This window comes from Scyliorhinus torazame, chromosome 10 (genome assembly GCF_047496885.1).
Source record: "Scyliorhinus torazame isolate Kashiwa2021f chromosome 10, sScyTor2.1, whole genome shotgun sequence".
Lineage (NCBI taxonomy): Eukaryota > Metazoa > Chordata > Chondrichthyes > Carcharhiniformes > Scyliorhinidae > Scyliorhinus > Scyliorhinus torazame.
The window spans coordinates 221,088,758-221,116,590 of record NC_092716.1 but is presented as its reverse complement, the minus strand read 5'-3'; the positions used below and the strand labels follow the sequence as shown (position 1 = coordinate 221,116,590).

The 27,833-nt window shown below is 46.2% G+C and overlaps 1 protein-coding gene across 4 annotated transcripts in view; it reads left to right on the top strand.

Moving 5' to 3' along the window:
• Positions 1-27,833, top strand: part of pde3b (phosphodiesterase 3B) — a 363,186-nt gene that overhangs the window by 239,332 nt on the left and 96,021 nt on the right. For 3 of the 4 annotated variants that reach the window (XM_072466421.1, XM_072466422.1, XM_072466420.1), the window contains exon 3: positions 25,115-25,372. The exons of the other annotated variant lie outside the window; for it this stretch is intronic. In XM_072466421.1, coding sequence (XP_072322522.1) covers positions 25,115-25,372 — 258 coding nt within the window. The remainder of the gene's footprint in view (positions 1-25,114; positions 25,373-27,833) is intronic. 4 annotated transcript variants of the gene reach the window in all.

The window sequence follows — 27,833 nt, the reverse complement described above, 5'->3', positions numbered from 1 at the left end:
ACTCTCCCACACAAACTCAGAGATTAACCAGTCGACCCTCCGAAGAAAGGTTTTGGGAAGAAAAATTGGGAGTAATGTGAATACAAACAAGAAGCTGGGCAGCACGTTCACCTTTATAACCTGTACCTCCTTGCCAGTGACAGCGGTAGGGCATCCCACGTCTTTAGACACCCCTTAACCCCCTCCAACAGTCCTGCTAAATTCCATCTGTGCATCGATGCCCAGTCTTGTGTGATCTTGATCCATAAATATATAAACCGAATCTTTGTATTCTTGAACTACAGGGCCCCAGGTCCGTGTTCCTTCCCAACTAATTCACTGGGAAGACCTCACTCTTTCCTACATTCATTTTGTACCTGGAGGAGGTCCCACATTTTCCCAGCAATGCCATAATCCTTTTCATGTTATCCAACGGATCCGCTACATAGAGCAACAAATCATTTGCATATAACGTACACCCTGTGCTCTCTCTCCCCCCCCCCCCCCCCCCCCAAAATCCCCTGCCAGTCCTCTGAGGCCCGGAGCGCAATCGCCTGTCGCTCTATTGCCAGTGAAAACAATAATGGTGATAGCGGGCACTCCTGCCTCGTTCCCCTATGTAGCGTAAAAATTCTTGACTCCACCCCATTCGTTTGGACACTCACCTTGGGGGATGCGTATAGCAGTCATACCTACTCCGCAAATATCGGCCCAAATCCAAACCACCTCAAACAAATACCGCCACTCACCATGTCGAAGGCCTTCTCCGCGTACAGAGCTACTATCACGTCCGGCACCCTGCTGCCCGACATGGTCATGACCACATTCAATAGCTCCTACTGGGCAGCTGCTGCCCCTTCACAAACCCGGTGTGGTCTTCTGCCACTATCTCCAGCACACACCCTTCCAATCGCCTTTCCAATAACATGGCCAGGATATTTACATCCATATTTAAGAATGAAATAGGCCTGTAGGAACCACATTCCAGTGGGTCTTTGTCCTTCTTTTGAATCAAATAAATAGAGGTCTGTGCCAGGGTGTCGAGCAGCTTCCCCCTCTCCAGTGCCTCATTAAACATACTCGGGAGGTGCGGGGTCAATTCGCCTAGAAACTGTTTGTAAAATTTGGCAGGGAAGCCGTCCAGCCCATGCGCCTTGACTGCATCGATCCCACCCCCTCCACTATCTCCAGGAACCTTAGTGGCTTCTCCAATGCCCGCTGCCTGTCCTCCCCCACCTCTGGGAATACTAACCATCCAAGACCACCTCCCCGCCCCCAAGACTCCGAGCTGTACAAACCCCTGTGAAAATCCTCAAAGACCTTGCTGATCTTTTCCGGCTCCATCCTCTCCCACCTGTGCCGCCCTCACCTGCACAATTTCCCCTGCTGCCACTTAGAATCATAGAAGTTTACAGCATGGAAACAGGCCCTTCGGCCCAACCAGTCCATGCCGCCCAGTTTTTACCATTAAGCTAGTCCCAGTTGCCCGCACTTGGCCCATAACCCTCTATACCCATCTTACCCATGTAACTATCTAAATGTTTTTTAAAAGACACAATTGTACCCGCCTCTACTACTACCTCTGGCAGCCCATTCCAGACACTCACTACCCTCTGAGTGAAGAAATTGCCCCTCTGGGCCCTTCTGAATCTCTCCCCTCTCACCTTAAACCTATGCCCTCTAGTTTTAGACTCCCCTACCTTTGGGAAAAGATGTTGACTATCTACCTTATCTATGCCCCTCATTATTTTATAGACCTCTATAAGATCACCCCTAAGCCTCCTACGCTCCAGGGAAAAAAGTCCCAGTCTATCCAGCCTCTCCTTATAACTCAAACCATCAAGTCCTGGCAACATCCTAGTAAATCTTTTCTGCACTCTTTCCAGTTTAATAATATCCTTTCTATAATAGGGTGACCAGAACTGCACACAGTATTCCAAGTGTGGCCGTACCAATGTCTTGTACAACTTCAACAAGACGTCCCAACTCCTGTATTCAATGTTCTGACCAATGAAACCAAGCATGCCGAATGCCTTCTTCACCACCCTGTCCACCTGCGACTCCACCTTCAAGGAGCTATGAACCTGTACTCCTAGATCTCTTTGTTCTATAACTCTCCCCAACGCCATACCATTAACTGAGTAGGTCCTGGCCTGATTCGATCTGCCAAAATGCATCACCTCACATTTATCTAAATTAAACTCCATCTGCCATTCGTCGGCCCACTGGCCTAATTGATCAAGATCCCGTTGCAATCCTAGATAACCTTCTTCACTATCCACTGTGCCACCAATCTTGGTGTCATCTGCAAACTTACTAACCATGCCTCCTAAATTCTCATCCAAATCATTAATATAAATCACAAATAACAGTGGACCCAGCACCGATCCCTGAGGCACACCACTGGTCACAGGCCTCCAGTTTGAAAAACAACCCTCTACAACCACCCTCTGCCTTCTGTCGTCCAGCCAATTTTGAATCCAATTGGCAACCTCACCCTGGATCCCGTGAGCTTTAACCTTCTGCAACAACCTACCATGCGGTACCTTGTCAAAGGCTTTGCTAAAGTCCATGTAGACAACGTCTACTGCACTGCCCTCATCTACCTTCTTGGTCACCCCCTCAAAAAACTCAATCAAATTTCCCTCAGTTGATGGGCCAGCAACCGACTGGCCTTCTCGCCATACTCATACTGTTCCCATCTCACCCTATGGAGCTGACCCACCACCTTCCCTGTCGTCAACCTATCGAATCGCCCCTGCAAGTCCCTCCTTTCTGCCAACCGCTCCCTAGTCAGGGCTGCCGCATATCTACGGTCCACCTCCATAATACGCCCCAGCAATCTCCCCCTCTCCTCCCTCTCAACCTTATCCTTCTGGGCCTTGAACGCAATCACCTCCCAGAACATGGCTGCAGAGACCTCTCCATTTTGATTGAATTCTACATAATCTTTTATCGCCTATTGCACCTTATCACAAAACTATTTATCCGCCAATAACACAGAATTAAATTTCCACTCCAGTCTCTTGTGCCCACCCCAACTCCAGTTTCATATCACCATAATGCGGCGCATGGTTCGAGCCGACTATACTTCCATACTATACCTCCCACGCCAGCACCTCCCCCACCAGAAAGAAATCTGGTACCAGTACACCCGGTGGACATGGGAGAAAAATGAGTATTCCTTTCACCTGGGTGCCTAAACTTCCATGCATCCATCTGCCCCAGAAACACTCCCAACCCCCTTGCCAACCCTGTCCTCACCACAAACTTGGGCATCGACTGGTCCATCCTCGAGTGCAGCACACAATTAAAATCACCCCCATTACCAACTTGTGGCAATCCAGATCCGGGATGCTCGCTAACATCTTTTTCATGATGTCCCCATCATCCCAGTTGGGTGCATATACATTGACCAGCACCACTGACAATCCCGCCAACCTCCCACTCGTCATCACATACCTGCCCCCCTGGGTCCTGCACCTCTCGTAACCTTTTTGTAACCTTTATGTAACCTTTTTGCTGAATAATATTGCAGACCCCCCCCCCCTTGCCTTAGAACTTAGAATCAAACTCTGAGTGGAGTGTTTGCTCCACCCAAACCTTCATCAACTGCATCTGATCTTTGACCAGCAAATACGTTTCCTGCAGAAAGATCATATCTGCCTTTAAACTCTATGTGCGCAAACACCCTTGACCTTTTGACCAGCCCATTCAAACCCCGGACATTCCAGGTTAAAATCCTAATCAGAGGCTTTCGACCTCCTCCACCAGATCCGCCATCATCTCCAACTCCCCAGACCACCCAATTCTCCATTTTCCAACCGACCTGAGCCATCACAAAATAGCCACCTCCTCCACGTTCTAATACCAACTTAATAAACAACTGTGTCAGCAATGCACCCCATCTCTCCTCTCCTCCTCTCTGGCTACCCTTCGCAGCCCCTTCACCCACTCTGCTTCCATTTACTCGCATATCATGCTAGGATGCCGACTCTTACCTGGTGGCCCAAACAAAGAGCCTCACCTCCACCACCCGTTCCATTTCATTGTTAAGCATTGTTTAACTAGTCAGCTGTTTTCTTTGTGATAAAGTTAGTTTAAAGACTTTGCTAATATGGTTTGTTTTAATGCACCATACCCTATTTGTGCATGTAATCACTCGTGGAGTGAAGTATCCTTTCCCCACGGTCTTGCAAATTAAATAAAATATTGGGTATCCTAGGAACTGTTGGGGTCTGGCCCAGGATCGTAATAGTGGAGGAGTTTGTACAGCACGATCTTTGAAAGAAGCTTTTTTTGGCAATGGGTATTTTTCAACTGGTTCCTAAAAATCTTTAAAGCTTTTCACAGTTCCAATATTTTCCAAATTTTAAAAATATTGTTGCATTTTCGTGTGTAACTAGTTCCCAGAATTTTGCTGTGGACTCCTAATTATGTTTGGTGGACCTGTCCTGAGGTACAATACCACGCAGGTAAGAAACAAATAGTGGTGTACCATACTTGCTGCTTCTCTTCATTGCACATCAATTATATGAACGTAGGGCTAGAGTGAGTGTTGTCCAGTTTTGCTGGTGAAACTAAAATTGGAGGTTTGGTAAATATTTCTGAGAGCCAAATGATATTGTAAGTGAATAATTATAAAATGGATTTGGCAAGAAACTGGCAAATTGTATTTAATGCCAGTAAATTACATAAAGTTATTGAAAATAGAAGTAATTACAAAACCTACTGGCCTGTTCAGCTTACAGTTGTGATACCTTGAGCAACACAGTATGTCACATTTGCCACCCAGAAGCCAGGTAAACTTCAGGATAGGCAAAAAAAGCAATGGCGAAGTTGGGTGAGGGACTTAAATTCCTCTCTGGCCACCAATTCCTCTCTGGCCACTTATATGGTCCTCATTTTTGTTTCTTGTATCAGATCGCCATTAACAAAATATGGACTCAGCGGTTGCTTGAAGGCATTTAGTGACTGCATAAGCCAGCAGCAACTTCCACAGGTCCACTATTTAGGGGGGAAATAAAACATCCTTACATTTAAACTATCCCTCTTCATCATCCTGGCCCTGTCTGCCGTCTTTTAGAAAATATTTTATTGAGGCACTTATAATTTTAACAATTTTAAACAACAGGTTTCAACAAGAATAAAACAATATGACCAACACAGCCTCCAGTAACAAATCCCAACCAACATGGCTTACACACAGTGCCACCTCCCCCAACCCCACTTCCGTTGGTTCTTCTGCCCTTAAGCCTGATATTGTAATAGGATTTTTACTGCACCAGTTATGGTTATTGTTGGCTGTCTTTGAATGGCAGTACGTTGTTTAATTCACTAGCCAGTAGCCTTGGCGCACACTCTTGACCATCGCAGAATTCAGTCCTATAATTTCTCTGATTTTTCGCCAAACATTGCTTGTAGCAGTGTTTTGAAACCTGCGCTTTGAATAGTGCATTTTACATGGGTTGCATGCTTATGCAGAGAAGCAAGATATTGTCAGATTTCCTTTAGACAGGGGGAGGAAGCAATATTCCTTCCCTGTCTGGAGAAGAATTCCAAAATTTTAAGCTGGATTTTATTGCAACAAAATGTCTAATTCAAAACAGTTAGTAGAAACTTGTGGTGCAAGATGTTCAAGTTAATTGATATTAATTACACTGCAACCTCAAATCAGTAACTCCAAAATCTGGAAACACCGATTGTCGAGAATTACACATGCAGTTTGGTCACTTGTGGCGCTATTACAGAGTTATCATTGTGGCTTTAATGGTATCTCCAGTTTTCTCCAAACACTAATGACCTTTGTGTCTCAACATATTCAAGCAGGAGGAGGAATGGAGATGAAGAAGTATGTAGTGAGAGTTTTAACGAAGTTTTTGAGGACAGGCAGAGATATATTTCACATGCAGTAACCAGTTCCTCTGTGTGCACACAGGCACACATGCACCCAATAATCAGCCCCTAACCCCACCTTTAGGTCTTGTTGCCAGCTATTTTAACCTAGCCAGTTAATGGTCGGGAGTTGGGAAGAGTTACAGAACAAAGAGATCCAGGAGAAGAGGTTCATAGCTCCTTTCAGGTGGAGTCGCAGGTGGACAGGGTGGTGAAGAAGGCATTCAGCATGCTAGGTTTTATTGATCAGAATATTGAATACAGGAGTTGGGATGTCTTGTTGAAGTTGTACAAGACATTGGTAAGACCACACATGGAATACTGTGTTCAGTTCTGGTCACCCTACTAAAGGAAGGATATTGTTAAACTAGAAAGAGTGCAGAAGAGATTTACAAGGATGTTACTAGGACTTAATGGTCTGAGTTATAAGGAGAGGCTGGATAGGCTGGCACTTCCCTGGAGAGTAGGGGGCCCTTAAGGAGGTGATCTTATAGAGGTCTATAAAAATAATGAGGAGCATAGGTAAGGTAGATAGTCAACATCTTTTCCCAAAGGTAGAGGAGTCTTGAACTAGAGGGCACAGCCATGATGTGGAGATGCCGGCGTTGGACTGGGGTGGGGACAGAAAGAAGTCTTACAACACCAGGTTAAAGACCAACAGGTTTGTTTGGAACGGGCTGCCAGATGCAGTAGGAGTGGCGGGTATAGTTTTGTCCTTTAAAAAGCAGTTAGACAGTTACATGGGCAGTGTGGGTATAGAGGGATATGGGCCAAATGCGACAAGTGGGACGAGCTTAGTGATAGAAACTGGGCGGCATGGATAAGCTGGGCTGAAGGGCCTGTTTCCATGTTGTAAACATCTATGACTGTTTGACTCTTATTACCTCATAATAATCTTTTATTGTCACTCGTGTGAAGTTACTGTGAAAAGCCCCTAGTCTCCACATTCCAGCACCTGTTTGAGTAAGCTGGTACGGGAATTGAACCCGTGCTGCTGGCCTTGTTCTGCATCATAAACTAGCTATCTAGCCCACTGAGCTAAACCAGCCCTGTGATTGAAAGTTATTTATTTGGATTAAGGAGCCTGTACAATTGGCAAACAGGAACAGAAACACAGCAAAGTTTGAAGCCACTACTCGCGATCCCAATTCAGCCATTTTACCTCCCAGTTTTTCCTCACACTAAGTCAGTCATTGAGTTACAGTTGTTATCCTATATCTGCCAAATTGGCACACTGGGCTAAATCCCTCACCCGCACGCTCCCTCACCCGCAGGCTCCCTCACCCGCACTCTCCCTCACCTGCACTCTCCTACTGGGGCCCCGGCGCCGGTTCTTCTCAGGGGTTGGAGTAGGAGTGGGGTTCTGCAGAACCCAATTTGGGAACCCCTGGGTTATATCATTGAACATATATTTATATATTGCTTCCAACCTATCTTACTGATTAATTCACAATTAGCTGTGTTTAGCATTGGAGATATATGTTTTCTCTATGGTACACTAAACAGCAGATTGACTGTGAAGGAATTGTGAATTAAAATGTTTGAATTTCCTGCCCAATGAAGTATGGAAAAATGGTAAGCAAAGGAAATATTGGATTGAAAGACAATGCAAAAATAATATTTTTTTAAAATTTTGAACCTCTACCAACAAAGAACACCTGAATAAGGCTCCTTGTAATAATTCATTTTCAATGCCAGAGAAGTTATTGGAAGCATTTGACACAAAGCACATTGTTAAAAGAATCTTTGACAGCTACCCCTGGCAGAATGAAATATGCGCAGACCTGAAATGGCTCAAAAATCTGGTTCACTGCTTCACTTTACAACAACTCGATCTTTCAATGGCTGATTTCTGCCTACTGCACAGGTAAAGCAACTTCAGATCATTCAATGTATTCCAATGATCCAGTACAAGAGAGTACTGGATCTCGAACTGAAACTTTTAGATTTCTGCATTTAACAGAGCTTCAGACTTTGCCTGAAGTTGCTGCAACTTTTGTGCATGAATCACAATGAGAGCGACTGGCTTCACTATAACTTTGACTGCAAATTATGGACCAGTGGCTCCATCCCTTTCTCTTAGCTCATGATGAAGGTGGCTACTGCTGCTTTTTCACCACTTAATCACACACATATTGTGGGCATTATGAAATAGAAAAATCATACAAAGAACAAAAAAGTATACAAATGCTTCAATAAAATATTTTCTAAAAAAAAGAACAAAAAGGCCCTCGAAGCCTGCACCGACCATGCTGCCCGTCTAACCTAAAACATTCTACACTTCCGGGATCTGTATCCCCCTATTCCCATCCTATATATGTATTTGCCAAGACACCCCTTAAATTCCACTATTGTACCTGCTTCCGCCAACCCCTGGCAGCGAATTCCAGCATTTATGATCAGACCATAAATAAAATTTCCATTGCTGTCATGCCAAAATACTGCCCTTTAGTGTAAGTTGTTTCTTTGAGCTGTATGTGTTGCATTGAAAATGAGAATCTTTGTTCATTTGATACAAGTTCAAAAAAATGTATAAGTAGATATTGCCTTAGCACCTTCATCGAATCATAGAATCCCAACAATGCAGAAGGAGGCCACTTGGCCCATCAAATCTGCACAAGCCCTCTGAAAGGGCACCCTACCCAGGCCCACCTTCCCACCCTATTCTCGGAATCCCACCTAATCATTGGACGCCTAGGGGCAATTTAGCATGGCCAATCCACCGAACATGCACATCTTTGGACTGTGGGAGGAAATCGCAATACCTGGAGGAAATCCATGTAGACCCGGTGAGACAGTAAAAACTCCACACAGACAGTCACCCAAGGTTGGAATTTATCTCCGGTCCCTGGTGCTGTGAAACAGCAATGCTAAACTCTGCAACCATGCCACCCCATCTTGAACCAGTTTGAACTCTAATGGGATGTGGGCACTGCTGGCATTTATTGCCCATCACTAATTGTTTTAGAGATGGTGGCAGTGAGCTTTCTTAATTGCTACAGGCCTTGTAGTCTAGGTATACCCACAGTGCTGGTAGAGAAGCAGTTCCAGGTTTTGGCAGTGAAGGAATGATGATGTTTTTCCAAGTCAGGTGATGTGGGACTGGGAGGTGAACTTGCAGGTGGTGGTGTTTCTGTGAACCTGCTGCCCTTGGACATGAGGTTGTGGGTTTGGAAGCTGCAGTTCAAGGAACCTTGTTAAGTTGCTGCAGTGCATCTCTCCGATGCGACACTGCTGCTATTGTGCACTAATGGTAAATGAGGTGCTAATCACCTGCTGTACTTTGTCTTGAATTATGTTGAGCTTTTTGAGTTGTTGGAGTTGCACTCATCCATGCAAGTGGAGATTATCCTATTACAATTCTGTGTTACAGTAAGGTTTTCTAAGATTGTTATGTTTTGAGGCTGTGTTTTGGTATAGGGTAAAATGGATGAACGAAGGTCATGTGGCCTGTTCTAAATTTTGATGCCCAAAAACCTGGGTAGTTTGATTTTTGAAGATTTAAAAAAAATATAAATTTAGAGTCCCCAATTCATTTTTTCCAATTAAGGGGCAATTTAGCGTGGCCAATCCACCCAGCTTGCACATTTTTGGGTTGTGGGGGCGAAACCCACGCAAACACGGGGAGAATGTGCAAACTCCACACGGACAGTGACCCAGAGCCGGGATCGAACATGGGACCTCAGCACCGGGAGGCCACAGTGCTAACCCACTGCACCACCATGCTGCCCTGATTTTTGAAGATTAATGGGGGAGGGGGGGGCGGGGCATGTTATTAAGTAGATGCAAGGTTTTCACAGTTGTAGACAATGGCAGAAGCACTTGTGCTGACAGTACTGTTTAACTATTTACATTTGGCCCTATGGTATTGGAGCTTACCAGAGACATGTTTGAGGCCACCAAGGCATACCCCATTGTTGCTGTGGCCGCACCCATGGGTTCTCTTTCCTTTGGTTCTTCTGCCCTGCTACCCCTGTGGGTGGTGACATCCCTCCTCCAATCCCCCCCCCCCCCCCCCCCCCTGCCATTGGTTGCTGGACATGAACAGGTCCACAAACAGGTTGGTATATTGCTTCCATGTACTGCAGAAGCCGACCTCCGATCCTCTGGTGAATTTTGTCGTTTCCAATTTGAGGAATTCCGTGAAGTCAGACAGCCAGTCCATGGCCTTGGGTGGACAAATATATTTTCTTAAGTTATTGATCTCTGCAGAGATCGTAACATCTGACATGCGTCTTGTAAATCATGGACAGGCTTTACGGAGTCGAGTGGTGAGTTACTGGCCCCAAAATTCCTAGTCTTTGGCCTGCTCTTCTAGCCACAGTATTTAAGTGGCTGTTGTAATTATGTTTCTGGTCAATGTATGAATGTTTCACAAACTTGTTCCAATTTGTGTGCCTTAGTCTTGGCTCCAGGGTTAAAATCTGGGGGCTACAAGAATTCCTGAGCAGGTGGATGGAGGGCAGTAGTAACCAATTTAAATCAAAATAGCAGGACAGGAACCTACATTATTTAATTGACTATTTAATAATTTTGTGAAAAGGTATTTTACTCACTAGGTCTAATGAGACACTAGGGCATGCTTGTTGTGATACAGTTGCAAAATCTGGTTGTGTGTCAATAGTGCACATCTGATCTCCGATGTGACATCTCGGCTTGGTCAATATCGAGATTTGATGTAAGGCAAAAAAGTAGATGCGGTCAAGGCAGACACTGAGGCTGCCTGTGTGAAACGTGCTTATTCCCCTCCACTCCCAGTGAACTGCGAGCCAGAGGGAAAATAATCAGGTCCATGTATCATGGGACCTCAGGACATTCCTGACAGTTATACCTCGCCAGCCGCCATTACAGCCTGTGAGCTCACGATCCCAAAATCTCTTCCTGAACATTTGTTCTGGATGGTGATGTTGAGGGATTGTGTCTTTGAATGTCATGGGGAGATGGTTAGATTCTCACTCGTTGGAGATGCCTGTCACTTGTCTGACACAAATGTTACTTGCTACTTAACAGCACAAACCAGAACGCTGTCTCGGTCTTGCTGCAGTGTCTGAAGAGTTACAAATTATATTGAACTCCATGAAATCATCAGTGAGCATCCTACTCCTGACGTTATGATGGAAGGAAGATCATTGACGAAGCAACTGAAGATTGTGGGGTCGCGGACACTGCTGGAGGAACTCCTGCAGTGATGTCCTGGGACTTTGTTTTAGTTAGTTATACTTCTCGCTAATGTAGACTTTTCCCCCCAATTCTCATTGACTTTAATTTTGCTACGGCATCTATGCTGCCTTGATGTCTGGGGCAGGAGCTCTCAATTTCCTTCTGGAGTTTCAGCCCTTTTGTCCCTGTTTTGACCAAGACTGAAATTAGGTCTGGAGGGGAGTAACCATGGCAGAGTCAAACGGAGCATTGGCGAATAAGTGCCACTTGATAGGACTGCCATCGATACCTTTCATCACTTTTCTGATAACTGAAAGTAGGCTCAGGGGGCGGCAATTGTTCAGATCGGATTTGTCTTACTTTTGTGAGCAGGACGTAGTTGGGCAATATTGCACATTGTCAGGCAAATGCCAGTGCTGTAGCTGTACCAGACAGCTTGGCACAATTAGTTCTGAAGCAGAGGTTTTCAGTCCTTCATGTTATCAGGGTCAATTGCATTTTCTATGCCCAGCGCACTTAGCTTTTTGATATCACGTGACATGAACTGATTTAGCGCAAGGCGAGCATCTGTGAAGCCTATGGCCTCTGGAGGATGCTAGATGGATCATCCACTTAACTTATATGACTGAAGTTAGTTGCGAATGACTCAGCCTTGTCTATTTCACAAAATTATGACTAATGGCTTACAGCCAGCACCACAAGCATATTAAAAATATGTTGTTCTGTGTTGTCTAATTGTGAGCAAAATGAGAAACATTTTTTTCTTAAATTCGCTCACTTGTTGAATGTTTTTGAACTTCCTGAGTTGTGACTGCATTTGGCTGCCGTTGAACGCAGCCCAACATTGCTTCTGTCTCATGCAAAAGAAAATGTATTTGATGTAAATGGCCAAGTTTGCTCGGCCTTCCTGGACTTTTTCCCAGGGTAGAGGGGTCAATTACTAGGGGGCATAGGTTTAAGGTGCGAGGGGCAAGGTTGAGAGGAAATGTATGAGGCAAGTTTTTTTTACACCGAGGGTAGTGGGTGCCTGGAACTTGCTGCCGGAGGTGGTGGAAGCAGGGACGATGGTGACGTTTAAGGGGCATCTTGACAAATACATGAATAGGATGGGAATAGAGGGATACGGACCCCGCAAGTATAGAAGATTTTAGTTTAAACGGGCAGCGTGGTCGGCGCAAGCTTGGAGGGCCGAAGGGCCTGTTCCTGTGCTGTATTTTTCTTTGTTCTTTGTTCAGTCATCTTTTGTGAACAGTTTATTTTCTAATGCTGGAATGCCAAGCCTGTAAGTTGCATTCTCTTACTTTTACAGTAGAATAGGAAGAAAAAAGTAGATTATAATCAATGTTCTATGGCTACAGACAGCGGAAAGAAAGAAAATATGGATGTAATATAAATGAAGAGCTCGTGAATGGCGATAGTGACAAATTATGTCCTCTTTCTGACCTTCAGCAAATTTATTTTCTTCTGTCTTTTTGATCACATGCATTTGTAGTCAGCAAATAGGACTTTTATTGTTCAGGATGGGTGATCATTGTTTTTCCCTTTCCCCAGTGCAACCACTTCCTCTGACAGGATGATTTGGATCAGGCATTTTCCACGTGAGGAATCACATACACAGACCTATATATTTCATGCATGGTGCTTCATTTTAGAGCATCTTGGGAGCAGGGCTAAATGTGGGAATTGTGTGTGAGAAATTTAAAATCCTGGCATTCTTGCAAACTTTAGTTCAAAACTTGTTTTTTCATGTCTGTGATCACCGTGAATAATTGTACAGTGAATAATAGTGATTACAGTGCTGCATTCTTTAATCTGATCTTTGTTCCAAATTCATGGTCAAAGTCATCTAATTCATCGGCACCTTTATTTGTGTAAGGTTATTAGGTAAAACTATCCTCTCCAAATAAAAAGTAATTTCAAAAGTTCAATGTTTCCATCTTGAAGATATTGTCAGTTTGCTGCAACATAGTATATCTCAAGCATTGCAGTAAACTGGTAAATAGTCGCCTATCTAACTATTGCAGCTCTATACATGCTGACCAAGAAAACCAATGAAAGCTGACAGTCTTAAATAAGGTGCCAATTTAAAAACATGTTCTGAGGATTCAGTCAGTGAAATAGCTGAGAGATCAAACCAAGTGCTGCAGAAATCAGAGCGCATTACTATACGAGTGAATCCTGGTAACAGGAATGGTTTTGAGGAAGTTAATGGGATTGAAGGCAGATGAATCTCCAGGGCCTGATAATCTTCATCTCGGAGTACTCAAGGAAGTGGCCCTAGGAATAGAAGATCCGGGGGCAGCATGGTGGCGCAGTGGTTAGCATAGCTGCCTCGTGGCACCGAGGACCCAGGTTCGATCCCGGCCCCGGGTCACTGTCCATGTGGAGTTTGCACATTCTCCCCATGTCTGCGTGGGTCTCACCCCTACAAGCCAAAAAAATGTGCAGCGTAGGTGAATTGTAGATGCTAAATTGCCCCTTAATTGGAAAAAAGAATTGGGCACTATACATTTTTTTTTTAAATTGAAAAAGGAATAGTAGATCAATTGGTCGTCATTTTCCAAAATTCATTGGACTCTAGAATGGTTCCTACAAATTGGAGGGTTCCAGAATGTTCCAGAATTGGAAATGTTCCAGAACTAGGGGTGAGTTTGAAGATGAGGGGTAAATCTTTTCAGACTGAGGTGAAGCAAAATTTCTTCACCTGTGAATCTGTGGAATTCACTACCACAGAAAGTAGTTGAGACCAAAGCATTGTGTAATTTCAAGAACAAATTAGATAAAGCTTTTGGGGCTAATGGAATTCGGGATATGAGGAGAAGGTGGGATCAGGGTATTGAACTTGATGATCAGCCATGATATCAGCGAATATAAGCCCGCTATTCAAAAGGGAGGTAGAGCGAAAACAGGGAACTATAGACCAGTGAGCCTAACGTTGCTAGTAGGGAAGTTGTTAGAGTCCATGAACAAGGATTATGTAGCACAGCATTTGGAAAGCAGCGATATGATCAGACAAAGTCAGCATGGATTTAAGAATCATGCTTGACAAATCTACTGGAATTCCTTCAGGGTGTAACTAGTAGAGTTGACTAGGGAGAACCAATGGATGTGGTTTATTTAGACTTTCAGAAGGCTTTCGACAAGGTCTTGCATAGCAGATTATCATGTAAAGTCCAAGCTCATGGGATTGCAGGTAGTGTCTTGAGATGGATAGAAAGCTGGTTAACAGACGGGAAGCAAAAGGTTGGAATAAATGGATTTTTCCCCCGATTGACAGGCAGTAATTAGTGGGGTACTGCAGAGATCTGAGCTACGACCTGAACTGTTGACAGTCTATATTAATGATTTGGACATGAGAACTACATTTATCTCCAAATTTGCCGATGATACAAAGTTGGGTGGGAGGGTGAGCTGCGAGGAGAATGCAGAGATGCTTCAGCAGGATTTGGACAGGCTGAGTGAGTCGGTATATGCCTGTCACATGCAGTATAATGTGGATAAATGTGAGGTTATCCACTTTTGTAGCAAAAATAGGAAGGCAGATTATTATTTGATGGCTGTAAAAAGAGAGGTAGATACTCAGTGCATCAGTTTCTGAAAGTAAGCGTGCAGGTACAGCAGGTAGCAAAGAAAGCAAATGGTATGTATGTTGGTGATCAAAGCGAGAAGATTTCAGTATAGGAATGGGATGTTTACTGCAATTGTACAGGACATTGATGAGGCCACACCTGGAGTATTGTGTGCAGTTTTGGTGTCCTTATCTGAGGAAGGATGTTCTTTCTCTGGAGGGATGCAGCAAAGGTTTACCAGGCTGATTCCTGGGATGAAGGGACTAAATCTATTTGTATTATATTCATTGCAGTTTACAAGAGTGAGAGGGGATCTCATAGAAACTGATAAACGTCTGACAGGATTAGACAGATTCTGAGAGAATGTTCCAGAACTAGGGGTCATAGTTTGAGGATAAGTGGTAAATCTTTTAGGACTGAGGTGAGGCAAAATTTCTTCACCCAGAGAGTGGTGAATTTGTGGAACTCGCTACTACAGGAAGTAGTTGAGTCCAAAACATTGTGTCACTTCAGGAAAGAATTAGATATAGCTCTTGGGGCGAAAGGAATCAAGGGATATGAGACGAAGGCGGGATCAGGGTATTGAACTTAATGATCAACCATGATCACAATGAATGGTGGAGTAGGCTCGAAGGACCGAATGGCCTCCTGCTTCTATGCGCCATATATGTCTCTACGTAACTCATGAGATGATCCCTGCTGATTTTCGTCTGCAGACATTGTTTTGTTATGCTCTTGACGTTGCATAAGCTGCTTCCTTGATGTGCACTCTGACAAAGGAAGGTTCAGACTTGGAGATCGCTTTAACACGTTTATTAAACTGTTAACAATTCTCCTACATGGATTCGACTCTCCTGTTAATCCTTCTATAGCTACTCAGACTGACGAACCAGTCTGCTCCAATCCACGTGGTGGGTGTGATGTTCAATCAACCCTGTGTCTGCACTCACTGAGTGTCTCCACTGGAAAGAGGAAGATCATGTGTGCTGCGTCTTTTTATATGGGTTGATGTAATGCCCTCCTGTGGTAGTGTCACCTCTGTGTGTATCGTGAATGCCCATTGGTCGTGTCCTATCTAACTGACCTATTGGTTGAATGTCTGTGTGTCATGTCTCGGGTGCTCCCTCTAGTGTCTAGCTAGTCTACGTGTATTTACATTAACACCTTGTGTATTTACAGTGATGCATATCACCACAGACATAATGTTAATACTGGTTGTCTACTTAAATTAATTGGTATGACCATGTTTTCCCATTAATTTGATTGTTACTTTTTTGATGGGATGTAAAATACAGACTGAACTCTGATTTAAAAAATAGTTTCAAAGGAGCTAGAGAGGCAAGTAGGCTCAGAGGTATTTGTGACCATCTCCTTTTGATTTCTCTAATGTGATCCAACTTGTAAAATGCCATTCTTAGCTGCTTGATGGGCGGCAAGGTGGCACAGTGGTCAGTACTGCTGCCTCACACCTCAAGGGAGCTGGGTTCAATTCCGGCCTCCGGTGAGTGGCTGTGTGGAGTTTGCACTTTGTCCCAGTGTCTGCGTGGATTTCCTCCGTGTGCTCCGGTTTCCTCTCATTGTCCAAAGATGTACAGGTTAGGTGGATTGGGCATGCTAAATTGCCCTTTGTTGTCCAAAAATGTTAGCTGGGGTTACTGGGTCGTGGGGACAGGGTGGCGGCATGGGCTTCGGGTGCTCTATCAAGGGCTGGGCTGGACTCGATGGGCCAAATGGCCTCCTCCTGCACTGTAAATTCTATGGGAGTCTATGATCTACTGAAATGCCACTTTTAATGTAGAGTTGGACATTCCACCTAATTATGGTGCGTGGGCAGATCCTGGGTTGTTGGAGGTGGGGAGGGGAGGGAAGATCTGTTTTGGAACCAATAGCGTTTTGTTTAAAATACACAAAAGTATAAAAAGCAAGCCGTTTACTGGGTGAATAAAGCCACAAGATTCCATGTGTCTGGAACAAACAAAAATAAAGTTTACAGGTTCAGAAATATGAAACAATTTTCAATATCTATCTTACACTCTAACAGGGTAAGTATCATGTACATGAAAATTAACAGGCAAATTGTGGTTGAACACCCCATAATGTATTTTCTTTTTATTTAATTTTTGTTTCATGTACTAAATGATCTGCTTCAGCTGCTCGCAGCAAGATACTTTTCACTGTACCTCGGTACACGTGACAATAAACAAATCCAAATCCAAACTACAGAATAAATGACCGATGCAACCAAATCCGATTCCATGGATTTATTTGTCACATTGTGAGCCAACTAACTCACTGAAACTTTGGCCGGAATTCTCCGATCCCGCGCCGGGTCGGAGAATCCATCGCTCCAAAGCCGGGCCACTGTTTCGCTGGCGACCGGAGAATAGGCGGCAATCGCGTCTGTGGGGTCGCCGCCGCGCCAGTCGGGGCCGTTTAAAGTGGGCCCCACGGCGATTCTCCGCGCTCGATGGGCCAAGTGCCCGCCGAGTTCCGCCAAGTCCCGCCGGTGAGGGTTTCCGTATGGTCCTACCGGGTGGGACCTCTGAGTTCTGGCTGCGGGGGCTGTCCTGGTGTGTTGGGGGGGGGGCTGTCACGTTGGCCAGGCCCGCGATCGGGGCGTACCGATCGGCGGGCAGGCTAATTCCAGGGGGGGGGCCATGTTCCACCGCATCGGGCCCCTGTAGGGCTCCGCCATATTGCATATTGCCCGGGGGCCGGCGCGGAGACGCAACCCACGCTCACGAGCGGACCCGCGCCGGCCGTGGCGCACATGCGCAGACCCGCACCAGCCATGCCGCGCCGACTTTTGCGCGCACGGCACTCCGGCGCTGTACTAGCCCCGAGGAAGGAGTGATTGCCTGGGCCTGGAGGCCCGTTGATGCCGGCGTCGCTCGCACCAGTTTTGTTGCCGGCATCAACACTTGGCCGGGATTTCGTAGAATCCCGTCCTTTGTCTTTTTCACAAAGGTTTCCAATCTTGACCGTTTAAGATCTTGCTGAGAAATTCTTCCCAAAGGTTGTACCCATTTAGGCGGCTTCAACAATGATCCACCTCACAGGATTTCTAAGTACACTCGAGCATACTCTTGCAAATACAAGTTCACGTTTTTGGCCATGCCAAGCAGAGTACCACTGCTCCAAAGGAGTAACTTTGCCTGAATGGCTCACAACACTGAGTCACAACCCTTCGGCTGCCTTCTCTGGTCTTCAAGGCTTCTCTTGGTTTCGGACAAAGTTCGGCACAGGGCCGAAGGGCCTGTTCTCTGCTGTACTGTTCTATGTTCTTGTGGTCACTTTGCTTAAAGCCTGCACCCTGCTACTCTTTTTAAAAATTAAAAATAAATCCTTTGGGACCTATTTCCCTGCTTTCTATTCACTTAATGGGACCAATTTCTGTCTCCTGTTTTTGTCCCTTAACTAGCAGCTCTGTTTGGGACCTCTCCCTGTCACCCTGCTATATATCACACCCCCTGGGGCACTCAAGAATTGCACTCCATACCAGATCAACTGACCTGCCCTTTCATGCTGTTCTTCTTTAATGCTTTTGCGTAAATGCACAGGATCGGTTGTTCATCTGAAAAACACAAAATACCCGGGTTGCGCATGTGCAGCTGGTTCCCAGCACAAAAGGCCTGAGGTTTGTTGGAAATTGGAGTTCCTGACCTCTTGAACTGATGTTTCATCACAGCAGTCTGTGATAAAAGTGCAAGAGTGCAGTTAAGTTTTCAGCCACTTGGGGAAATGACCACAAATCTTGGAGCACAGAAATTCTCTCGTGCTAACACGAGCAATTATGATGCTGATTCTTTTTTTGTGCTTATGTTTTTTTGCCCTGACTGCCTGGGTGGCATACATGATTAAACCAGCAGCATTGCAAGTATGCCTCAAAAAGTACACAGCTCCTGCTGATGTTCAGGAGCTCATTCAACAGCTTTCCTCATTTACTGTTTCTCACATTTAATAGCCAGCTTCATTTGCAGTTATGAATTGATGTATTTTTGATATGTACAAAGGAAATATGATTATCCGTATGTTAAATGCATTACATTTTGGAAGTATTATTCACAAGAGTTTTCTCAAAATGTATTAAAAGAAATCACTTAATTGTTGAAGGACTTTGTTTCTTCCACTGTTGTTTATCATTGTGCACTGTACAGGATATATAAAGCTGAACAGATATATTCATTTTAGGCACTGAAGTTGTTGAAGCAATGAAATGGAAAGGGGGAGATGGGGTGTGTGGAATTACCTTTGTGCCATATCCAGACAAGCTGCTTTTGTGTATGGTATTGACGTCAAAATTGCATAAACTCTTATCACCCTTTGGATTAATTCCTGCCCTTTTGTATGAATTTCATCTTTCTGTGAGCTATGCTCAGCCCTTTGATGTAGCACTGCATGGCCACACAATATAGTTCTTGTTTTTACAGTAGCTGCAATGATTTCTGCCGTTCATTGTTGCAACAAATTATTTGCTGAAAATGTGGGAACAATTCGATTTAATGTGGGATTTTAATTTGGAGACTGAGTCTGTTTCAGGTTTTTGGTCTTGTTTCCAGCAGAAATTGTATTGTTTATAATAATTTCTGACTATTAGAACTTTGCACTGACGGGTGGTTAGTTTTGATATTCCTGAATACAAAGCCATTGCTTTGCACAGGTGTTGATCTGGTTTTGTAATGAACTATCTTCTGTCTGAGAACAGTTCAACTCAACACAAATTTCAGTAAATACTGCCTTCATACACAGTAATGTAGTTAATAAAAGTACCCATTGATCGTTTGTACTTTTGCTGAATGTTTCTTCTTCAGCATGCTGACACACATCTTTTAAAATACATTTTTAAAATTAATTTACGGAGTGTGGGCGTCGCTGGCTCGGCCAGCATTTATTGCCCATTACCAGTTGCCCATCAGAAGGTGGTGGTGAGTTGCCTTCTTGAACTGCTACAGCCCTTTGGGTGTAGGTACACCCATTGTGCTGTTATGAAGGGGTTCCAGGGTTGCCCCAGTGACAGTGAAGGAACGGCAATATATTTCTAAGTCAGGGTGGTGAGTGACTTGGAGGGGAACCTCCAGATGGTGGGGCTCCCAGGTGTCTGCTGCTGCTCTTGTTCTTCTAGGCGGCAGTGGGGGTGGGTTTGGAAGGTGCTCTCTAAGGAACCTTGGTGAGTTACTGCAGTGCATCTTGTAGATGGAACACACGGCTGCCACTGTTCGTCGGTGCAGGGTTTGAATGTTTGTGGAAGGGAGAGCAATCAAGCGAGCTGCTTTGTCTTGGATGGTGTCAAGCTTCTTGAGTGTTGTTGGAGCTGCACTCATCCAGGCAAGTGGAGAGTATCCCATTACACTCCTGACTTGATGTGGAGATTCCGGCATTGGACTGGGGTGGGCACAATGAGAAGTCTTACAACACCAGGTTAAAGTCCAACAGGTTTGTTTGTAATCACTAGCTTTCGGAGCGCAGTTCCCTCATCAGGTGAGTGAAGAGGTGGGTTCCATAAACACATTTATGGACAAAGTCAATGATGCAAGGTGGTACTTTGAATGCGTGTTTTTGCAGGTAATTGCAGGTCCATATGGTGCAACTGGAGAGAGGGATAATCACAGATTAAAGAGGTGTGAATTGTCTCAAGCCAGGACAGTTGGTAGGATTTTGCAAGCCCAGGCCAGATAGTGGGGGGTGAATGTAATGAGACATGAATCCAAGATCCCGGTTTAGGTTGTACTCGTGCGCAACTTGGCTATTAGTTTCTGCTCGGCGATTCTGCGTTGTCGCGCGTCCTGAAGGCCGCCTTGGAGAATGCATACCTGAAGATCAGAAACTGATAGCCAAGTTGCGCAAAGTTTCATCTTGCATCATTGACTTTGGGTATACATGTGTTTGTGGAACTCACCTGAAGGAGCTCCAAAAGCTAGTGATTCCAAACAAACCTGTTGGACTTTAACCTGGTGTTGTAAGACTTCTTACTGTGCTCGCTCCTGACTTATGCCTTGTAGATAGTGGGTAGGCTTTGGGGCGTCAGGAGGTGAATTAGTCGCCTGAGGCTTCCTAGACTTTGACCTGCCCTGGTAACCACAGTGAAATATGGTCCAGTTCAGTTTCTGATCAATCGTAACCCCCCAGGATGTTGATTGTGGGCGATTCAGCGATGGTAATGCCATTGATTGTCAAAGGGCGGCAATTACACCCTCTATTGTCAGAGATGGTCACTGCCTGGCATGTGTGTGACGCAAATGTAACTTGCCACTTGTCAGCCCAAGCCTTGGTATTACCCAGGTCGTGCTGCATTTGGACATGGATTGCTTCATTACCTGAGGAGCCCAGTCCTCTCCTCATGCCCAGTCATCCTCGTCCTCACGTCCAGTCCTCCTCCTACTCGCGCCCAGTCTTCCTCCTCTTCGCGCCCAGTCTTCCTCCTCTTCCAGGCGCCCAGTCCTTCTCCTCCACCTCACGCCCAGTCCTCCTCCTCCTCTTCGCGCCCAGTCCTCCTCCTCCTCATGCCCAGCTCTCCGCCTCCTCTTCACGCCCAGTTCTCCACCTCCTCCTTGCGCCCAGTCTTCCTCCTCCTTGTGCCCAGTCTTTCTCCTCCTTGTGCCCAGTCTTCCGCCTCCTCATGCCCAGTCTTCCTCCTCCTCGTGCCCTGTCTTCCTCCTCCTCGTGCCCTGTCTTCCTCCTCCTCGTGCCCTGTCTTCCTCCTCCTCGTGCCCTGTCTTCCTCCTCCTCGTGCCCTGTCTTCCTCCTCCTCGTGCCCTGTCTTCCTCCTCCTCGTGCCCTGTCTTCCTCCTCCTCGTGCCCTGTCTTCCTCCTCTTCGTGCCCTGTCTTCCTCCTCCTCGTGCCCAGCCTTCCTCCTCCTCATGCCCAGTCTTCCTCCTCCTCGTGCCCAGTCTTCCTCCTCCTCGTGCCCAGTCTTCCTCCTCCTCGTGCCCAGTCCGCCACCTCCTTGCGCCCAGTCCTCTTCCTCCTCCTTGCGCCCAGTCCTCTTCCTCCTCCTCGTGCCCAATCCTCTTCCTCCTCCTTGCGCCCAGTCCTCTTCCTCCTCCTCGCACCCAGTGCTCCTCCTTCTCGGGCCCAGCCCTCTTCCTCCTCCTCCTCGGGCCCACCCCGCTTCCTCCACCTCCTCGCGCCCACCCCTCTTCCTCCTCCTCGCGCCCACCCCTCTTCCTCCTCGCGCCCAGCCCTCTTCCTCTTCCTCCTCGTGCCCAATCCTCTTCCTCCTCCTCCTCGCGCCCAGTCCTCCTCCTTCTTGAGCCCAGTCCTCCTCCACCTCGTGCCCAGTCCTCCACTTTTTCCTCGTGCCCAGTGCTGCTCCTCCTCGCGCCAGCCCTCTGCCTCCTTGCGCCCAGCCCTCTGCCTCCTTGCGCCCAGCCCTCTGCCTCCTTGCGCCCAGCCCTCCTCCTCCTCTTTGTGTCCAGCCCTCTACCTCCTCCTCGTGCCCAGTGCTGCTCCTCCTCGCACCCAGCCCTCTTCCTCTTCACGCCCAGCCCTCTTCCTCCTCGCGCCCAGTCCTCCACCACCTCCTTGCGCCAAGTCCTCCACCTCCTCCTCGCGCCCACTCCTCCTCATCCTCGCGCCCGTTCTCCTTCTCCTCCTCCTCTTCGCGCCCAGTCCTCCTCCTCCTCCTCATGTCCAGTACACCTCCTCCTGCTGCTCCTCCTCACGTCCAGTCCTCCTCCTCACGTCCAGTCCTCCTCCTAGTGTCCAGCCCTCCTCCTCCTCGCGCCCAGTCCTCATACTCCTCCTCGCGCCCAGTCCTCATACTCCTCCTCGCGCCCAGTCCTCATACTCCTCCTCGCGCCCAGTCCTCCTCTTCCTCCTCGCACCCAGTCCTCCTCCTCGCGCCCAGTCCTCCTCTTCCTCCTCGCACCCAGTCCTCCTCCTCGCGCCCAGTCCTCCTCTTGTGCCCAGTCCTCCTCCTTCTCACGCCCAGTCCTCCTCCTTCTCGCACCCAGTCCTTCTCCTCCTCCTTGCGCCCAGTCCTTCTCCTCCTCCTTGCGCCCAGTCCTCCTCCTCCTCCTCGCGCCCAGTATTCCTCCTGCTCCTCCTCCTCCTGTTCGCGCCCTGGAACTTCTCCTCCGCCTCACCCTGTTTCTCACCAGGTTTCTGGTTTGTTCAAACATAGTGTTATCTTAAGTTCACAATACTTTGGCTATTCGTTCGAACTGATTTTAAAAAAAAACTATCTTCCCAAATTTTGGCCATGAAAACATCTTAAGCTCAAGACTCAAATGAGCTCCGTCATAAAGCAATTTAGTTTCTTCATAAATAGCTGCTTTTCCTGTCACCAACTACGTTAACTGTTAATTGCCCAATTAAAAAGTCAAAACTGAACCACTTTATTTTAAATTGTGGTTACAGAATAAAATCCATAGATATTGCAGATTCTAATAATTAGTAGAATTATCAAAAACTTACACCTGGGCTTTTTTCACTCCTTAAGCAATGCCACTAAAACAAAGTGTTTAATAGTTTATCGAGATGATGTTTGTGGGGTTTTGCTTTACATAAAATGTCTGTTGTGTTTCCCTGTTGTGTTATAACAGTGCATATATTTCAAATGTATTTCATTAGCTTTGAGGCACTTTGGAACTTACAGCATGAAACGGGATATATAAATGAAAATTATTTTTCTCTTTGAATTTCTGCTGAGACTGGTGTTGTGCCCAAGTACAGCAGAAGTTTAATTAACCTGGGACTAAGGAAGTTGCTTGCTGTTCACTGACAGCATTTTGATACCAGGAATAATACATCTGACACTCGGGTTCCACATGCAATCTTCACACTGAAAGCATCACTGTACCATTTGTCTGTCATTTTAATGCCCTTTCTGATCAGAGCTTCACACCCATGCTCTTTTGGTACCTGGAATGTTCATAAAGTACAAGTGCGAGAGAGACCATGTGATAATAGCCTTTCTCAAATCTTTTCTCAAATGCTTGAGAGTCGTGCACATGAGGGAAGGGCAAAACAATTTCAAGTATCTCAATATATTTTGCGATCAACTGAATGGTAACTTCTGATCTTTAGTCTAAGTGACCCTTCTACTTATTTAAAAGGGTCATTTAGACTCAACGTTAACCCTGGCTGGGATTCTCCAATAATGGGGCTAAGTCCCCACGCCTGGGAAAAAAACGCACGATTCACTGAATGTACCTGGAGAAAGTCCAGCATGTTTCTCCGATTTCCAGGGGGCTAGCAGTGCCCTGGAGTCGTCCTCTCTGCTCTGGCTGCCGATACGGGGCCCTGCACTCTGGTCAGGGAGGGGGGGGGGCGGGGGCGGTCCACGCATGCGCATGGCACCAAAACGATAGGCCCCCATCGGTAGCCTGGCTGTCCTGGAGGCCCACACCCCCGTGAATGATCCACTCGCAGCCACCACGCGAAATTCTCGACGGGTAGAACGATGAGAGAACCACGCCATCGGGAACTCGGCCAACTGCACTCGGTGAATCGCCGCGGGGGCCTCTTTCAATGGCCCCTTACCGGCGCCGCATCGACGCGTGCGCCGGCGCTTCTCCGGGAGCATCGCAGGGGCAGCATCGGACCCTTTCTCGGGTTTGACGCCCCCTCCCCCCCGCGCCGATCGCAATTTTGGCTCTGAGCATCCCGCCCCCGTTTCTCTCCACAGATAGGCTTTTACTTCTGATTTTTGCCTCATTTAAACAAAATGCCATAAAACGATAAATCCTCATATTATAAAAACATAAGATTTCTCCAGTTCGATGCTTCAATATTTAGACAACATTAAAAAGAAAACAAATGTTTTCCTCAGGAAACAAATGTAATTTAACAAAATATTTTGCTTTTTGTAGGAAATGGTAAGAAAGTGCCATACAGTATCAGAGAGATGCCGATGTAATAGATTAATTTATACTGGCTGCTAAAAGTAATATTGCAGTACTAATTCTTTTAAACTACCCAAACCAATATGTAATTTATTCTGACTGAGAATTAAACCATTTTTTTTTTCCAGTGTACTTGTGAATATATACAACATTAACCCCTGGTCAACCAATGTCTTGACTTCAGAATTCTCCTTTTCGAATGCCTTCATGGGCTCACCCACCTTGCCACTGTAATCTCTTCCAGCCCCATAACCTGTTGGGATCTTAAAACCTAACATTTCAGCCAAGCTTTTTGTCATTTGACCCAATAACTCCTTCCGTGGCCCATGTTTTCTTTGTTCTACAGTGCTCCTGTGGAATACCTTGGGACGTTTCACTAGAACTGCAGCTAATATTTGTACAGCACATTTAACATCATGAAGTATCCCAAGGTGCACTACATTAAAGGCGTTATAAATACAAGTTGCTGGATAATTAAAGTTTTTCTATATTTGACAGACACAATTGTACAATGTTTGATTTTAGCTGTAATATTTTTTGAGTTTCTTTCAACAGATTTGGATGGCCATGACCGTAACATTGACATTTTGCAAATAGAGAAATTAAGCATAATTGAATATATATTGTAGAACTTTTCAAAGCCTCGATCTTGTGTTTTGTTGCAGAATTCTGTGAGTGGATATGGAGTGGACCCTGCCGTGATGGGTGAGGCACAAAGCTTGGTTGCAGACCTCCTTGCTGACTCGTCCCTCCCTTCAAATATCAGCTCATCTCTGCGAACCATTAGCAGCTTGATTGCGTCCCAGCTCACATTCTCTCATACACACAGACCTAGAGTGAATCCCCTTACATCGTTTTCTGACTCTTATCCCTGTTCAGAAATGGAGGACTTTTCGGATAAAGGGGAAAGAAGTTTTCCAAAGGTTAGATGACTATATTGCAAAATGTATGACCTGACTCACAGCAATTCTGTTGAATCATTGTGAGATGCTGCTTTGCAATTAATTTTAATAGTTTTGTTGCACATGCATGTATGTTTGTACTTTGAAGTAGCTAATCTCCAGTGGATTTCTGGTGGCAAACAATTGCAACAGTTGTCCTGATTTTTTAAATGTTTTTTAATGGCGTTTTTCAATTTTACAGAGTGACACCTTTGTGTCCGATATTTACGTTTCGTACACTTTCTTATTCACATACATATTGCTTGGTATATATTCTCCCCTACCCACTCCCTGTCGCCTCGTTGGTATCCCCCTCTTTCACTCTGGGTGTTCTAATGCTGAGCCCCTGTCCTCTTTTCTGCGGTTTTTGTTGGAGGCCTTCTCCCCCCCCATGCCTCTCTGTGTGGCTCTCCTATGTTTCCTCCTCTTCTCCACCCTTCCCCATCGTACTTCATTGTGTGTGTTCTTGTCTGCTCTACCCCTCTTTGGCCTTGAACAAGTCTTGGAACAGGCCAACAAATTGCCCGCATGCTTTGTGGAAGCCCCCTTTCGACCCTTGGATGGTGAACTTGATCTTCTCCAGATGGAAAGATTCCACCAGGTCCGGTGCCAGTCTGCAGCTATAGGTGGTGCTGCTGATCCCAGTCAAGCAGGATTCTCTGGCGTGCGATTAGGGAAGCGAAATCAAGGGCGTCGCCTCCTTCCCCATGTGTAGCTTCTGTTGTTCCAATACCGCGAAGACTGCCACTCTTGGGCTGGCTCCACGCTCGCCCCCACAATCTTGGACATTGCCTCGCAGAAGGCTGTCCAGAATCCTACAAGTCTGGGGCAAGCCCAGAACGTGTGGGTGTGGTTGGTCAGGTCTTCCTGGTACCATTCACATTTATCCTTCATCTCTGGGAAGAACCTGTTCATTCGGGTTCTGGTTAGATGAGCTCTGTGCACCACATTAAACTGCATGAGGGTGAGTCTTGCGCAGGAGGAGGTGGAGTTGGCCCTGCTCAGTCCTTTGCTCCAGAGTCCCCCAAACCACTTCGATTCCCAGTTCTTCCTCCCATTTTTGTCTGGCTTCATCCAGTGATAGTTTTGCCCTGTCCAGTAACTGTCCATAGATGTTCGCAGTTCCCTCCTTCCTTACTGTCCTTACTTCCTTCATGTTTATCAGTGTCTCTAATTGTATGTCTCTCGGGGCCCTGGGGTACCCTGCCGTCTCCTTATGTAGAAAGGGTTTGACTTGGAGGTGCCCGAGTTCCTGTCCTGTCGGTAGTTCCAGGTCTTCCGTCAGTTCGCTCAGGGTCGCTAGTCTGTCCCCCGTGTAAAAATCCCACCTGTTAGCATCCCCCCGCTCGTGTTGTGTGTTTTCTCTACTACTTGGTCTTTTCTGTGGCTCTGTCCCAATTAGGGCAATCAGTGGATTGGCCTTCTTTCTATATTGTCTATGTCCGAATGCTTAGAGTCGCCAGGTACCGAATGATACCACCACAAGTTTCAACCGGCTATCGATCAAAGAGCCAAACACCAGTTAGTTAGTTCAAGGTCAAGGATACTTTCATTACAGACAATCAATCATGCAACATAAACACTACTAGTTAACTATACCTATCACTAAAACAACCTGTACTTAACTTCGGGCACCCGGTTTAGGTCAGGAAACAGTGGCCGCTGTTCGATTCTGGATCTCTTGGGGTCGAAGGGGTAACTGCTGCGCAGCTGTGCTCATCCGTCTGGTAGTGGGCTTTGAACTCGAACTTGCTTCTGATGTTGCTGCAGTTGGCGATGGCCGTGACCGGGGTACCAAGGCCAAAAGAGAGCGAACATATGGCGACCTCTTCCTTTATTTATAGGCGGTGAGGGGGGGGAATGCTTTCGCGCTCTTTTGGGCAGTCCTTCGATTTGGGCCTTCCTAATTGGGTGATCCCTGTCACTCTGTTTGATTCCTTAGTCAATAAGTGGGCGGGGATCTGGATGACTGGGCGTGTCTCAAGCGGTCATTGACCCCGTTGTTTGCGTTTCCCTTGGACAGGGAGTGGCGCCGAAATATGCATTTCAGGCTCTTAGCCTGCCTGACTCTTGGCTTGTCCATTTTACCCATCAGTCTTTCCGAGTTGCTCTGTACTTAGTTGGAAATGGCCATCCCAGATGGCTACACTCCATCCTGTCTTCATGTTTTAAAGGTGATGTCGAGCATGGCTGGTGGGAATTTGTGGTTTCCTCAGGTGGGTGCCATGGGGGGCATCTCAGACCAAAATATTGCTTCATCTGGTTGCATGTCTTTAGTGTGACTACCACCACTGGGCAGGATATGTATTTTGTCAGGGGGGAATGAGAGCACTGCAGTGGTGAGGGCCCGGAGGGTCGTTCCCTTGCAGGTTGACTCACCCATCCCATGTTGGGTTCACGTATCCATCCCTTCTCTCCGCTGTAGCTGCCCAGTGGTAGTATA